The sequence below is a fragment of the Apium graveolens genome, chromosome 8, assembly GCF_009905375.1.
Source record: "Apium graveolens cultivar Ventura chromosome 8, ASM990537v1, whole genome shotgun sequence".
NCBI lineage: Eukaryota > Viridiplantae > Streptophyta > Magnoliopsida > Apiales > Apiaceae > Apium > Apium graveolens.
In genome coordinates this window covers 255561041-255578563 of record NC_133654.1, presented here as the reverse complement: position 1 = coordinate 255578563, position 17523 = coordinate 255561041, and the positions used below count along the sequence as shown (strand labels likewise).

General features: G+C 38.4%; 3 protein-coding genes across 3 annotated transcripts; all 3 read left to right on the top strand.

The window, feature by feature from the left end:
• The first annotated feature begins 1378 nt into the window (after nucleotides 1-1378).
• LOC141680682 (uncharacterized) lies at nucleotides 1379-1792 on the top strand. The gene has a single exon (XM_074486843.1). It carries the CDS (start codon nucleotides 1379-1381, stop codon nucleotides 1790-1792), a length of 414 nt encoding a protein of 137 aa, XP_074342944.1.
• Nucleotides 1793-1831: 39 nt separating this feature from the next.
• LOC141680681 (uncharacterized) lies at nucleotides 1832-2311 on the top strand. The gene has a single exon (XM_074486842.1). It carries the CDS (start codon nucleotides 1832-1834, stop codon nucleotides 2309-2311), a length of 480 nt encoding a protein of 159 aa, XP_074342943.1.
• A 677-nt stretch (nucleotides 2312-2988) lies between these two features.
• On the top strand, nucleotides 2989-3561 carry LOC141680679 (uncharacterized). Its single transcript, XM_074486841.1, has one exon. The coding sequence runs from the start codon at nucleotides 2989-2991 to the stop codon at nucleotides 3559-3561; it is 573 nt and encodes a 190-aa protein (XP_074342942.1).
• Nucleotides 3562-17523: the final 13962 nt, after the last annotated feature.

Here is a 17523-nt window from a genome sequence, read left to right as displayed (position 1 = left end):
CCAATTCTGGAGGAGAAATTTGGACGTCTTTGCATGGTCACACTCTGATATGATAGGGATTGACCCAAATGTCATGTGCCACTGGCTCAACTTGGACCCAAAAAAGAAGGGGGTCAGACAGAAGAGGCGGCCGATTAGTGGAGAGAGGGAAGAAGCCCTCAGAGAAGAAGTAGATAGATTAATGGAAGCAGGGCTTGTAAGGGAAGCCTTCTACCCCATGTGGTTGGCCAACCCAGTGCTTGTCAATAAGCCCAATGGCAAGTAGAGGACATGTGTGGACTTCACCGACATGAACAAATCTTACTCGAAGGATAGTTTTCCTCTACCCTGAATCGACCAGCTGGTTGACTCTACAGCTGGGCACGCACTACTTAACTTCATGGATGCTTATTCGGGATATAACCAAATCCCAATGTATGGGCCATATCAGGAGCACACCTCCTTTATCACTGATCGGGGCCTCTATTATTATATTGGAATGCCTTTCAGGCTCCTTAATGCAGGGGCAACCTATCAAAGGCTGGTGAATAAGATGTTCAAACATCAGTTAGGGAAGACCATGGAGGCCTATATAGATGGCATGTTTGTAAATTCAAAGGAAGCAAAGGATCATGTTCATCACCTATCAGATATGTTCCAGATCATAAGGGAGTACAGGATGAAGCTCAACCCATAGAAATATGTGTTCGAGGTCGAGTCAGGGAAATTTTTTGGATTTACTGTCCATCATTAGGGCATTGAGGTCAACCCCGCCAAGATACGAGCCCTACTCGAGATGAGATCCCCCCAACGGGTGAAGGACGTCCAAAGCTTAACGGGGCGAGTGGCTGCCTTAAACCGCTTCATCTCAAAGTCCTCCGATAAATGCCAGGAGTTCTTCAAGGCAATTAAAGGAACGAGGAGGAATTTTGAGCGGACAAAAAAGTGTGAAGAAGCCTTTCAGAACACAAAGAAGCTTCTCAGCAGCCCTCCAATGCTGTCCAACCCAAAGGAAGGGGAGATTTTGGTCCTGTACTTGGTCATCTTTGACTTTGCAGTAAGTGCGGTATTGGTTCGAGGGGAGGATGGTATCCAGCTCCCGGTATATTATGTGAGTAAAAGGCTGGCTGATGCGGAGATTCGGTACACGAGCCTCGAGAAATTAGCATATGCTCTGATCCTGGCCTGCCGAAAGCTCAGGCCCTATTTTTAGGCGCACAGGATAGAAGTGCGAACCTCCTACCCCCTCAGGCAAGTAATGCACAAACCGGAGTCTTCTAGTCGAATGCTGAAGTGGACGGTTGAGCTCAGCTAATTCGAGGTGGATTTTAAGCGAAGGACCATAATCAAAGGCCAAGCCCTGGCCAATTTTATGTTAGAATTTCCTCCACATCAAGAAATGGAGCTGGGAGACCTTGTTGTCATACCTAGCACAGAAGAAGTCGGGCTGGAGAGCCAAAATAGTGCCCCATGGTGGAGCCTATTTGTGGATGGAGCCTCTAACGATGATGGTGCAGGAGCTGGGATTGAGTTAATCAGTTTTGAGGCGCACAAGATCAGACGCGCGACTCATCCGGCCTTTCATGCAACCAATAATGATGCTGAATATGAGGCCCTGATCAACGGTCTCAAGCTAGCTGTGGAAACGAAGGTGGAGAATTTGAATGTGTTTAGTGACTCCATGATTGTGGTATATCAGATAAATGGGGGGTATCAAGCTAAGGGGCCGAGAACGGAGATTTACCTGAAGTCTGCGCAGAGGATAATCGCGAGGTTCAACGAGGTGAGGCTGGAACTAATCCCGTGCGGGTAGAATAGGCTCAGATATCCGCGGGAACGAATATCTTACCCCATGAATGATCCTTCCAAGGTACTCAAAATAGGCTCTAATTTAAGCCCCGACTTGAGGGAGGATCTGGCCCAATTCTTGAGGAGAAATTTGGACGTCTTTGCATGGTCACACTCTGATATGATAGGGATTGACCCGAATGTCATGTGCCACCGGCTCAACTTGGACTCAAAAAAGAAGGGGGTCAGACAGAAGAGGCGGTTGATTAGTGGAGAAAGGGCAGAAACCCTCAGAGAAGAAGTAGATAGACTAATGGAGGCAGGGCTTATAAGGGAAGCCTTCTGCCCCATGCGGCTGGCCAACCCCGTGCTTGTCAAGAAGCCCAATAGCAAGTGGAGGACATGTGTGGACTTCACCGACCTGAACAAAGCTTGCCCGAAGGATAGTTTTCCTCTACCCGAATTGACCAGCTGGTTGACTCTACAGCTGGGCACGCACTACTTAGCTTCATGGATGCTTATTGGGGATATAACCAAATCCTAATGTATGGGCCAGATCAGGAGCACACCTCTTTTATCACTGATCGGGGCCTCTATTGTTATATCGGGATGCCTTTCGGGCGCTTTAATGCGGGGGAAACCTATCAAAGGCTGGTGAATAAGATGTTCAAACATCAGTTAGGGAAGACCATGGAGACCTATGTAGATGACATGCTTGTAAAGTCAAAGGAATCAAAGTATCATGTCCGTCACCTATCAAATATGTTCCAGATCCTAAGGGAGTACAGGATGAAGCTCAACCCATAGAAATGTGTGTTCGAGGTCGAGTCAAGGAAATTTTTGGGATTTATTGTCAATCATAGGGGCATTGAGGCCAACCCCGCCAAGGTACAAGCCCTACTCGAGATAAGATCCCCCTGACGGGTGAAGGACATCCAAAGCTTAACGGGGCGAGTGGCTGCCTTAAACCGCTTCGTCTCAAAGTCCTCCGACAAATGCCAGGAGTTCTTTATAGCAATTAAAGGAACGAGGAGGAATTTTGAGTGGACAAAAAAGTGTGAAGAAGCCTTTCAGAATATAAAGAAGCTTCTCAGCAGCCCTCCAATGTTGTCCAACCCAAAGGAAGGAGAGACTTTGGTCCTATACTTGTCCATCTCTAACTTTGTAGTAAGTGCGGTATTGGTTCGAGAGGAGGATGGTATCCAGCTCCCGGTATATTATATGAGTAAAAGGTTGGCTGACGCGGAGACTCGGTACAAGAGCCTCGAGAAATTAGCATATGCTCTGATCCTGGCCTCCCGAAAGCTTAGGCTCTATTTTCAGGCGCACAGGATAGAAGTGCGAACCTCCTACCCCCTCAAGCAAATAATGCACCAACCGGAGTCTTCTGGTCGAATGCTGAAGTGGACGGTTGAGCTCGGCCAATTCGAGGTGGATTATAAGCCAAGGACCACAATCAAAGGCCAAGCCCTGGCCGATTTTATATTAGAATTTCCTCCACATCAAGAAGTGAATCCGGGAGCCCTTGTTGTCATACCTAGCACAGAAGCAGTCGGGCTGGAGAGCCAAAATAGTGCCCCGTGGTGGAGCCTATTTATGGATGGAGCATCTAATGGTGATGGTGCAGGAGCTGGAATTGAGTTAATCAGTTCAGAGGCGCACAAGATCAGACGCGCGACTCATCTGGCCTTTTATGCAACCAACAATGATGCTGAATATGAGGCCCTGATCAACGGTCTCAAGCTAGCTGTGGAAATAAAGGTGAAGAATTTGAATGTGTTAGTGACTCCATGATTGTGGTATATCAGGTAAATGGGGGGGTATCAAGCTAAGGGGCCGAGAACGGAGCTTTACCTGAAGTGTGCGCTAAGGATAATCGCGAGGTTCAATGAGGTGAGGTTGGAACTAATCCCGTGCGGGCAGAATGAAGGCACGAACGAGCTAGCTAAGCTCGCCTCACGTCGCGAGGCCACTCTGCTGGGGGTCGTGCTCCTTGACATACAGAGGCAGCCTAGTGTGCCTGAGCACGAGGTGGGTAGCCTCAATAATAACCTCGGCCCCACATGGATGACACATATCTTAGCCTACATAAAAGAAGGTTCACTCCCGGATGAAAAGAATGAGGCAAGGAGGATAAGATATAAAGAAGCCCGCTATGTGATATATGATGGGGTCATATATAGAAGAGGGTTCAGTGTGCCCCTCCTCAAGTGCATAGAGGGGGATGAATGCAATTATATACTAAGGGCAGTAGACGAGGGAATTTGTGGCAATCACTCGGGGGGTAGTTCTCTAGCTCAGAAAATCCTCCGTCAAGGTTATTACTGGCCAATGATGAAAAAAGATGCCTTTGAATTCTCCCGGGCCTATGATAAGTGTCAGCGATATGCCAATTACTATAACAGTCCCGTGGCTCCCCTCACATCCCTCATGAGCCCTTGGCCCTTCGCTATGAGGGGAATTGATCTGATTGGAGAACTCCCAAAGGCCAAGGGAGGAGTCAAGTATGCGGGTGTTACGATAGATTACTTCACTAAGTGGGCAAAGGCCGAGCCTCTAGCCACTATTACAGCAAAAAAACTCAAAGTATTTGTGCACAGGACTATTGTGTGTCACTATGGCATCCCTTACAAGTTGATATCTGACAACAAGAAACAGTTCAATAGCAAGGAAATGCGAGAATTTTATGAGCAGCTGGGGATTCAGAAGAGTTTTAGTGCAGTTTTCCACCCCTAAAGTAACGGGTAGACGGAGGCTGTTAATAAAATCATTAAGATATTGCTAGCCATATTCTTCACCAAAATAAAGAAAAAATTAGAAATCAAACATTTCAAATATTTCATCAATTGAGCAACATATAGTAAAAGTCCAAACATAAACGTTTATAGTTCACCATAAATACATAAACACTTAATAAATTAAAACAAGGCCTTATTATTAATTGGCACCATCAACACCAAATTTGGCCACCTCCATATTGCCATCATCAAAGAAATCAGACACTTCCATGTGAGTAGAGTTGAGTGGATCACTTTGATTTTCTGGCCCAAGGTGAGGTTCAAGTTGGGAAAGACCCAAAGGATCAGTTTGCTCAGTAAAATTAGTCTCAACACCTTTTAGAGAAGCTTGATAGAGATCAATAAGGTGCTTAGAGGTACAAGAGGTACGACTTCAATGTCCCTTTATTCCGTAACGATCACAAATACTTTCAGCCCTTTGACCTATCATACTTCCCTTAGGTTTTAGCTCATTATTTTTCCACTTCTGGTGGTGAGATTTATTTTTAAAGTTTGAGCAAACTGTGGTGATTTTGACCACGACCATGTACGAAACCACGTCCACGGGCACGTCCACGACCAAGTCCAAATCCACGCCCACATCCATAATCACCACTAGTCACAACATTCGCTTCAGGAAATGGTGTTAAACCAGTTGGACGAGCTTGATGATTTTTCATTAATAGTTCATTATTTTGTTCAGCAAGTAGTGAGACAGAAATTAGTTCATAGTACTTTGTGAACCCCCGCTCACGATATTGTTGTTGCAGGAGCATATTATTTGGGTGGTAAAAGGAATAGGTCTTTTCCAACATGTCTTTATCTGTGACATTTTCACCACATAATTTGAGTTGAGAAGTGATCTTAAACATTGCAAGTGTAGCCAATCGTAGTGAGCCTTGGAAGTATCACCATTTTCTGGTATTTAGTTTATCTTGGGGGTCTTTCTTTTAGATCTTTCCAAAGGGTTGAGGGATCCTTAACAGTTAAGTATTCAGTTTTTAAACCCTTTTGGAGATGATGACTGAGGAAAATTATAGCTTTCACTTTTTCTTGTTCAAATTTTGTATTTCCCTCTTTTATGGTGTCTGCAAGACCCATGGCATTAAGGTGGATCTCAGCATCAAGGATCCACGTCAAATAATTATTGCCAGTGATATCGAGGGCATTGAACTCGTGTTTCGTGAGATTCGACAATTTGAATTGCAAAGATGTAAGATAATGATAAGCAAACAAAAGTTTAAATCATATATCAAATTATTAAATTATAAACTCTATAGCCCATATTATTATTATTCTAAATATGATTTAAACTATATCTTTAAAGCATAATAAAGTCTGATGATACAAAATAAGTTGACATGCATCAATATAAATTTTCATAATAGCAATCAAACAATTATATATAAAAAAATTGCGAAGAAATATGATTATGTCGCATAATTGTGACTCAACGTCATGTGAGGCTATTCATTACAATCAACAGAAACCCAACCAATCAAGTTTCTACATTTATTATTCTTAATATATTTTTTGTTATCTTTCTTTTAAGGAAAAACCTATAAAATTATAAAATGCTCTTAATACCGATCTTCTAATCCTATTGTGATTAAAAGGCAGTCCCACTATTTTACTTGTTAAGATCTCTAAAAAAAATATTTATCAAGCATAAGGACATAATTTATAAAATTAATTACTTTTAACAAATATGATACACAACCGGGTAAATAAGGAGGAATCTACCAAATTTGTATAAATAGCATACAATTTATATAGTTTAGCTATCAAGCAACTACACATGTAATGAAATAAAAGAAAGCAAAACACAAAATTCAATAAAATGAGTTTGAAGGTCTTTCTATTATATTTAATAATATCAATCATATTATTATCAAGAACTTGTAAGCTCGTTAACAATACATAATTACGTACTTGTAAATGCTAATACTAACAATGATGAACATGTCAAAATCATTATTTATAAATAAAAGAAAGAACGCAAATAGTAATATCCGAAAAAGAGTATTATACATAAATTTTATTTTGTAAGAGATAAACACGATATATCTACGTGAACAAATAAATTAAATAGAGATCACACAAATCATTACCAAAATAAATTATACATGTGAAAATTCATACAAGAAATTTTACATAGGCATGTATAGACAGGAATAACTCTACAAAATCATATAAAGAGCACATTAATAAAGCCCTTTGAGTTGTCCATGTACCTTAAAAAAACTGAGATCTTTGGTGTCTGCCTCATTGGATTACTGCCACCTTATATGGTAACTTCCTCCAAAGCTATAATTAAGACATAATCTACTTCTACTATAACACCATCGTGCTAATAACGTGATATGAAAATAACTAAAATACTAGAGTATACAGAAGGAGAAGAGAGACTTTCATTATCAGTTTGATGTGTAATCCAAACTCATACAATCCCTCAATATATAGGGCTATAAATCTAAGTTACATGGAGAATGAAAGGCCAAAGGTTGCCTAATAATGAGAGTATGTAAAAGGGTGAGAAATCTAAGAGGTGAGAAATCTAAGAGTCATCCACACATATACATAACAATTTCATACATTAAGCTACTTTTGTTCTCAACATCCTCTATAGGTTAATCAACAATATAATGACTTGCTTGTTCCACCTGACCTCTCTCTCTCTCTAAAAGAAAAACACACCAGAAAGAGACATTTTTAACCTTGATTGATTCTAGGCTATTTTGTTTTAGAAGTGAAGCTACTTTACAAGGCCATAATATTTTTAACTAAGAAGAAGAAATCACATATAGAGAAAAATAATAATTATATGTGGTGAAAAACTAATTCAACAATAATTAACTAAAAAATAATGGCACTGACTTATGTAATCATTTCTCATCACCCTGTAAATAAAAATAACACATTAACATGCTCCATGTGTCAAGGCATTTCTTGCAGTGAAGACCATGATATCCTGATGACACTCTGCATATAATATGATAAAAAAGAAACCTAATTTGGCTTTAGTAAACAACGTGTGATAGAAAGACAATCTTGAAAATATAATACCACAAAGTTAAAAATTTAAAGGAATTTCGTTTACCCTCTTTATCACATTGCCTTATGCAATAGTAAAAGCACAGAGCCTTATCTATATAGTTGCATGTAGAACTTAAGGGCAAGCAATTGCTACATTTGATATTTGAAACAAAGACAAAATAAAAATAATATGAATTAGGCCTACTTCTTAATATTGGTAAATGCTGCTTTTATAAGACATGACGTGTAAATAGAAAAATTTCCACACAAATTTAGAAACCAAAATACAGTAATTTATACATACACATAACATTTTATACATTGAACGATAATCAGTGTGAAGAAAATCGAGGACGTAACAAGCTCACTAGAGTCATTAATAAACTAACTTCAGTTCTATATAGAAACACATACACATCTAAGAAACAGATTTAAGCAAAACAAATTGAGATATTATATATAAAGTATTGAAAAACATTTAAAGTAATAAACCACCCAACAAGTATAGAACCCGACAAGTCAATAATTACATTAAGAAAACCCCAAAATTAAAAACCCTAAAATTAACAAATCAATTTAACTGAAATATGAAATTTAGATGCGAAGATTCACAAACCGAGTTTAAACTGGAGTGCTACATGATATATAATATGGTGATTTGCTCAACTGAAGTGTTTGATGCTGCAAATACCGAAATCAAATCGATTTGTTCCTAGAAGATCTGTTATCTCTAATAAAGGTCAGAGAACACCCATAAATTTCTTGTCAATTGTGCTGAAAGCAGAATATACTTGAAGTGCCGATGAAGATTTCCGTGTATTTACAAAGATCGCAGTTAGATCTATGATGGAATTTTCCCGATTCAGTTTTGTAGAAAAGGAAGGATTAGTCGATGAGATGCTTTAAATCGGTCAAAAGTCCGGCAGTTCCGGGAAAATCGGTTAAATCGTGTCAAAAATCGGTCAAAATTTGAAAAAAAAAACAAGTTTTTTGAAAATAAGAATTAATATTTAACATTTGATAATTAATATTATTAGTAATATTTTAAATCTTAAGGTTTGAACTAGTAGTTTGTAATTTTCTAACTAGCAAGTACCGACTAGTGAGTAATTAGTATAGTGATGGTGGTTTTTTTTGTAAATATTATCATTTAAATATCAATATTGAATTAATGATATGTGCGTTTGTTTTTGTAAATCATATGGAAAGTTAGTGACATTTAAATAGAATTATTTATTATTATTTATTAAATAAATTGCTTCCGATTAATCAATCCGATTAATCACCGATTATCCGAGTAATCACTGAAAGGTCCCTCTACCGAACAATCCCGATTTCCGTTTTTTAGAACACTGCTTGTATGCTTACTTGCACAGCATTTGGTAAAACGTCGTTCAAGTCTAAACTCACATAGCCCTTGTTTAGCCGAACGCTGTTTTAATATTTTAATTTATTTTATCTTTTTATTTGGCCTTTTCCATAATGCCTTGCATAGTGTTTTAAAAGAAATTGATGTATAATTAAGTTACTTGCATATCATCACAGAAAATGCGCTATCTAAGAAGTGTTTTCTAAGTTAAAATTTGTAGTAGTGTACAATTATTTTTTAGAATTTTCTATTTATGTATAAAAGTTTAAATATTATATTTTCATTTAAAAGAAAAAAAATATTTAAAATTATTTAATAAACCATGTTTTATGAAAGTCTTAAAATGCATGCTAATTTCTCGTTGCCCAATATAAAAAATCCACCGGGACGGAAGGAGTATATTTCATCAGATAAATATGTATTAAATTAAGTTTTATGGAGTCACTGTTTCATGAGAGTTACAAGATTTGAAGCTAACATGTAGTTTAGAATTTTATAAAATATATTATTTTTCAAATGATTATCTAAAATATTACTATTTTGTTAAAAATCTTTCAAATTGCATACATTTTACATGTTGAACACTACAAAATACACTATTATACAAAATATGCTTTGTTTGCAGAATTTAAATGTTCATGTTGTATTAAATTCATTTTTTTTTCTAAATTAAGTATATATAAACAAAAGAGATCAACCCTAAGCTCTTTGACAAACCATAGAGAAGGCACTATCTATAACCAATCTAATATAGATTGGAGATAGAAAGCAAAGCACTGCCTACAACAAAAGCTGCAACAACCTACTACATACTACTACAAACTACAAGAATTATAAACAAACTATAACTAAGTCAGGCCTATTACAAACAATTTTAGAAAACCAAGGCGAGGAGTGGAGCCTAGCAGAAACATCCTTGCAGATTCCTTGAAGCAGCTTCGAAGGGCCAAAAACACCCTTGCCATGCAAACGAGCGTTCCTCTCATGCCAAATATGATAGCAAAAAACCTAAGCACGGCAAAGAGCCACTATCCCCTTGATTTTATAAGGAAAAGCAACCAAATCATGCAAAAAATCCAACCAGGAGTCACCATTCACCGAGATCGAAATGAGATCCATTAGATGCTCTAAAACCCATCTACTATAATGACAATGCAGAAAAAGGTGGCTAATAGTCTCACGACCACAAATGCAATGGAGGCACTGTTAAGAATCTGCAATGCCAAATTGATGAAGCCTAGCCAGAGTATTTAAATGCCCATGACAAGCAACCCATTGGTGATGCGCATACCTGTTAGTGCAAAGCTTATGCCAAATTACATTATGCCAAGTGACAACTTCTCCTCTATTACGAATAGAGTGCCAAATATCCTTAGTCTTTACCTTGGTTGCATCAGAACCATCCCAAAGAATAATGTCATGCCCAGAATTTCAAAGGCCCGGGTAACTGAACATTTGAAGCCACATTTCCAACAAAGGCTCTAAGTGTCGGTGCCTGGCATTAGTAGAAGGAAGAACCCAAGCTCCATTACTTAAAATGCTACTAACTCTCGCACCATGATGAGAGTTACAATGCGAAATGATTAGAGAGTTGGTTGTGCTAGCAAGGCAAGTGTTCCCCCACCACGGCTCAAACCACAAAGAAATGGACTCCCCGTTGGCAATCAAGTATGAAATGAATTGCAAAACCACAACTCCAAGCCTTAAAAGATTCTTCCAAATCCACGAACAATCAGTTAGGATTGGCATAGCCCAGAAATATTTATGTTTAAGAACCATGCCATTCACCCAAGAAGCCCATAGAGAATTGGACTTGGTGATTACCTTTAACAAATGACCAAGAATCAGGGCTCGGTTCCAATCCATCATGTTCATAAGGCCCAACCCACCTTCCTCTTTAGGTAAACACACCGTAGACCAAGAAATTTTGGCTCCCCCTTTTTGGTTTATATTGCCCTTCCAAAGAAATCGAGTTAAGAGAGATTGAACTAGATCATGCACCTTGGTTGGCAATAAAAAGTGGCTGGACCAAAACGCTTGCATAGCACAAATAACTGATTTAATAAGCAAAGCTCTTCCTTCAAATAAAAGCAGCAGATTCGCCCAAGAATTGAGCGTAAAAGTGATCTTATCTACCAATGGCATACAGTCATTGATGAACATTCGCGAGGATATGAGGGGGACTCCAAGAAACCGAACTGGAAGGGTGCCCCTGGGAATGGCCAACGTGTCAAACCAATACACAAACTCATCATCACAATCATGAATAAAACTCGTGCTCTTGTGGATACCAGGATGAAGCCCACTCCAACCAGAAAAAAAAAAGCGATGTAATCCATTATGTGAGTCACTAAAGACCTAGATCCATTAGCAAAAAACAAGACATCATCTGCATAGAACAAGTGAGTAAGGTGAAAGTCCTTACAACGCCAATGAAATTTATAGGCCTCGGGAGTCTTATTGAGTCAGCACGAGAGCACATTCATGCAAAGAGTAAAGATGTAGGGAATATAGGGTCCCCCAGCCTGATGCCCATAGTGCCTTTGAAAAAACCATGAATCACTCCATTAAGCTTAACAGAGAACCTAGTGGAGCAAATGCACGCAGAAATCCAGCCAATGACAATTTGAGGAACCCTTATTTTGTGAAGAACAGCCAAAATAAAATTCCAATTCAACTAATCGAAGGCCTTATGAAAGTCTATTTTAAGAGCACACTTTGGGGCTCCAGTGTCTCTATCATAACCACGAAACAGCTCTTGTGCTAGAAGGATATTATCAGAAATCAGAACGGCCCGGGATAAAAGCAGATTGGGCTTTGTCCACAATGCACGGTAAAATCTTCTTTAAAGTTTTGGGAATCAACGAAAGGAAAGTTGAATTCACAGCATAGGGCATAATACCTGAGGCAAAGAAACACTTGACTGCTGCACAAAAACTTGGCCCTATGATCTCCCAAATTGCAAGAAAGAATTCAACATTTTCCACGTCAAGACCCGGGACTTTGTTCTTCTTCATGGTTCTCAAAGTATTAAAAACAATACCATCCGTGACTGGGCTCTTGAGCATATCACCTTGAGCGTCACTTAGCACATTACAGTCAACATTAGAGAGGTCCACCAAAGAGTCATTGTGAGAAGATCCAAGCAGCCCTTAAAAGAAATTGACAGCCACCTTAGAACAATCGATTTGACCATGCACCATTTCACCATGCTCATTCATAAGAGAAAGAATTTTATTATGATTCCAATTAGCCTCGCATTTTTAGAGGAAAAAAGAGTTGTTTCCATCACCTAACCATATCCATTTGACAGGAGCTTTTTGCAAAAATAAAGACTCCTCAGTCAAGATTGCATCATTCAAACGACAAGCCAATTCTTTCTCAATGACTAGCAACAAGCTATCATTCGTGCTAGCAAATTCAGTTTTAACTGAACCAAGTTGCTCTCTCAAAGTGGCCACGTTATTGCTAACATTACCATGGGCCATGTTAAAATCTCGAATTAAACCTTTAGTGTACTTTAGCTTGGCAACAAATTGAGCTATAGGGGAGCCCGTAGCCATGAGGCTCCAACCTTCCTTTATCACATCATAAAAACCAGGGAGCTATATCATGAAGTTAAAAAATTAGAAGGGTTTTCCGAACTTAGCAAGCTGCATCGGCTCCTCAAAGTATATGGGATTGTGGTCCATTATGCTTCGAGGTTTGACATGAGCACTTCCTTCATAAAATTCATTGAACCACTAAGCATTTACCACCATTCTGTCTAGTCTCTTTATGTCTAGATTAACAAGACGGTTGTTTGTCCAAGTATAAGACGCCCCCACAGTACGCACATTACCAAGCCCAGCGTTAGTAAGACAGTCCTTGAAGACTTGCATATCAGGCATCCAGTGTTCACAACCTCCCTGTATTTCATCCAGACTAATCACACAATTAATGTCGCCCAAATGGCACCAAGGCAAAGAAATATTAATAAGAGACAAGCATTAATCCCCAAGAGAGTTTCGATCACTAGCATCATTATGAGCGTACACAAACGAAACCAAAATAGAGATATCTTTTTCTAGAAAAGTGGCATTACAAGTAATATATTGACTAGACATTGAATGTAAAGAAACATTACAAACACTAGGGTTCCAACCAACCCAAATTCTTCCGTTATAATGGTGATCGTAGTTAAACAACCACTTCCAACCCCTGTTGGTTTTCTAGGAGATAGCCAAGGCCTTGTCACTCTTCACCTTAGTTTCAAAAATTCCCATTAGATCCAAATTATTGGTAGAAATACACTGCTACAACTCTTTTTGATGGGGGGGCTTTGTTGATGCCCCTCACGTTCCATGATAGGGATCTCATAACAAACGGTGAAGGATTGTTGTCCTAGCCAGCTTTGGGCTCTTTCTTGGACTTTTGTTTGATTGCTCAGGACTTTTTCGAGAGCTTTTTTTGTAAGTAACTTGGGTAAACCCATCCTCATCAACTATGGCCTTTGATTTTGGTGGTGCCAGGCCAGAAAGAGCAATTATGATAGTAGGCACAGACACAGGCACAGGAAATGGAGGAGCCAAGTCTTGACTTCAACCTCATCTCTTTTTTTTATTGATTGGTGACTTTGGCAACGCTAGTTGCTCAACAGCATCAAAAACCACACAAGGCTCCACCACTGGCTCCAAGGAACCAAAATGCAACTGGGCTTCATTAATAGGGGCAGGGGAAATAGACACAACTTGTGCAATGGTGGGAGCTTGTGTAGGGGCCACAGAATGCTCAAATTATTCAACAGGATCAACAAGCAAAGTGTCTTGATCAACAGCCAAAAACTAGGCCCAACATCAAAATTCTCAAGGTCATCTCCATTGATAACATCCTCAAGATTTTGGTCATCATCTAAAACAACATCACATCCAATAAACTCGTCAACCACAACAGGATTAAAATCATTACCTATCTCAGTTGTTGCTTGTTCAGGCATTTATTATTTTTCCTTTGCATTATCATGTGGCTCTTGTCTTTGTCCCTGTCTTGGTTCTTGTCTCGGGACCTTTGCTTTAGCTTGAGTAGCACCAACCGGATGGGCCCTTAGTGCTCGCTTGACTGCATTTGGATTATGCACACAATGAGAGAAAGAGTGGCCAAAGGCCTTGCAGTGACTGCATGAGTATGGCAACTGTGGATACACAAAAGAAACCTTAACCAACTCAGAGTTCCCCAACTCATCTTCTACAGGAACCCAGATAAAATCCGGTCTAGGGCTCGAATAAGATAGCATTACTTGGACAGAGGCAAACCGTAGAGGCTCAAACGAGCTGTATTCTCATCAAATTTAAGAGGAATGCCCACTGTTTTGGCTATGAAAGTAAGGCCCTCACAGGACCAATAAGAGTGTGGGATGTCCTCTATTTTAACCCAACAAGTAACCGTTTCTATTACATTTTTCTTGAATTTGTTGGCCTCCATCCAAGGAGCCAAGTACAATGTCTGACCACCAACTTGAATAGAATTTAGAGACAAAACATCATTTTTTTTCTTGAATTGTAGCAAACTTGAATGTAAAATAACCCTTCGAACTATAAAAGACCCCTGTTAAACCCTTGGTTTTCCAATTTTAAAAGCATGATCTCGAACGAACTTAAAATCAAAAATCCCTCCAATAAAGTGACCAATTAGACAAGTGCTCCACATTTTTCTATTATTAACTAAAAAACCCTTGGGTGGTTTGAGTGTGACAGACCCATCCTCATTGAACACATTTTGTGTATTATCGGTTTGACTTGGTTCAGTGACAGGGATGTTTTTTGTCACTATTGAACTCTAATTTCCAACAACAGGAGCTTTTTGAGAGCTAGAAACTGCAACAGGCTCAGTGGTTTTTGTGTTTTCCAACCCAATAGTATTAACAACCATATTAGTGTGCTCAATATTTGCATTGTTAGTATCTTTAGGGACAAAAATAGTAAAAATGCCATTATGCACTTGAATTTTATCATGTAAGCCTTCAAGAGTATTACCTTGTTTAGTAACTGAGTCTGTGGATTTTGTTTGAGAATGGTGAGATTGTTTTGAAGATTTTGTAGAGGCTACACCTTGATTAGGACCTTGTTCTTGCCTAGTAGAGCCACCCGCAAGAATGAGATTAATTTCTACTTGAACTCGCCGGAGAGTTTTCGGTGACAGTGGTAGAGGATATGCCACGTCCTCAAACAATAACTCATGGTTTTGAGCTGGTAACGCCATTATAGGTTGAAGGACAGCATAATTATGCCCAATCAGATTTGACATTTCATCGGAATCCATGTTGCCGGAGTTTTCACTATTCCGGGAGCCCATATAAAAAAATTAGAATGGGATGAGAAATAAGGAAAAAGGGATATTAAAATGAAGCTAGTAATGTAGGGAGTGAGAAGAATATATGCGTGAGAAATGTGTATCAATGGTGAGAGCAAGAAATTGGCGAGAAGTAATCAAGAAAAGAGAAAAAATAAAAAACTTCTATTAACCAACGGATATTAGATCCGGATATTATCTAGGCGGGAAACTCTTTTTTAGAGAGAAGGTAGAGTGTCTCTCTCTCATAATGTCCATTTTGTTTTCCTGATTTATTTTGTTTAAAATTCATATTTAGTTTCATAAAGAAAAATATTTAAATTAAATAAATGGGGGAGGGAGGACTCGAACCCGAGTCCCTCTCTAAATCGAGCTCTTATACCATGTTAAGTAATATCATTGGTAGAAAAGTAAGAAGTGAGCCAAATGCTCAGCAAGTACAAATACTAAAAGAAACAAGCATCAAGGTATATCATTTCATATTTAAAGGGATAGGACTGGCATCATTATATTGTAAAAACATTTGAAAAATCAACTTTCATTCAAACACTCATTTTATGACACTACGAATTACAGCCGGTGATCAGCCGCGAAGTAATCCTGAACCTTGTCGGGTTTTAATAAATTTTAATGAATCTGAGGCTACCTATAAGCCTATTATAAGCATGAAAGGGACTTGCTTCTTAGTCCAATTCACTAATTCTCAAGAAAACATTTTTTTGTTTGAAAAGCAATAATTTATATAAAACTGATGTTAGAGAGAAATTACAAGTATTCTTACCAATAGAATTATAATTCAAGGATGTGTATCAATGATTCAACAACTAAGGAAGAAAGTATTGAAAAAAGAGTTATAACGATAATCAACTAAGGTAGGGGTGTCTAATATCGAGTGTAGTATTGAAAAAGTTATTGACAACTAAGGTAGGGGAGTCTTAGTATTTAAAAAACGTTGAATATATATATATATATTAGTTTTAGCTCAATTCCTTGTTCCTTACTGTTATATTACCCTTATTATACCTCATTTAACTTAATTTAGGCTAAATAACACTTAGGCCTAACCTATGACACACTTGTTTCTTTTTGACAACTTACTTAGTTTAGAATTACAACTATTCTGCACAAAACACAAAGATTCAACTATTTTATCCATTCATCTTATAAGCCTTCATTTATTATTGATTTTCCCAACACTTAACATCTATATCTAACTCTTGGACTTGACCTTGTATAAAGACCTTACCTAGGCCTCACACATGACTCTATTAAACTTTCACTTAGTACACAAGGACATTCCTTTGGCACCTATGTAGTGCCTCAACTGATTTACATTTAAAAACTTAGACCCTTCAACCAAAACTAGCTTTCTTAGACTGTATACACCTAATAAAAACTCTCAGACTTGGTTTTACACCAAGGCCTTACTCAGGCCTCACAAGGCACACTAATATATTTGCCTTTCCCACTTTGGACTGCGGAGCAGAAACTACTCTACTTCTACTCATTCTAACAGACCCTAATTCAAGTGTAAATCACTTGAGATTACTTAAGATACTCTCACAAGACTCCCTTAAGTCTATACTGGCCAAGGAATACCAAGGCCTACTCAATGACAAACTCAATCTAACTCAAATTTCCCTTGTTATCAAAATAGTCCCTATTTTGCACCTTTAACTTCTACACTCAATGGACCTACCTAAAATGATCATTTCCTTTGATTTTTTACTTCTGAACTATCATAAATCCTATGAATATACTGTTTAGCCTTAAGTTTCCCCAAGGCCTAGTCCATGACATCAATTTATACTCAATACAAGTCACTTGACCAAAATTGTCCCCCTGCTGAGCTGCTCTCGAGTTTTTACTTGTGCACCTATCAAAACTCATTCAATTTCCTAATATATGACTTCTGGACTCAAGCTAATACCAAGTCCCAACCTCACAAATCTCAGGCCTTTCAAGGCCTCACCAATGACACATTCAAAACCCCTTGACCATTCAACTACAACTCAAATTCCTATTTCTGCATTACTACTCCTTCCAACTTAACTCTCATCCATAAAACCAATAAAAGCAAAGATTATCTAGAGTTATTATCCTAACAAGATTATATTCATTATCAATAATCATTCAAGATTATTTTAACTCTCAAATACTTAAGGTCGAACCATACTTGAAGATGTAGTACACATTTGCATCTATTTACCATTTTTGAAATTATAAGCATCATATAGATCTTAATTC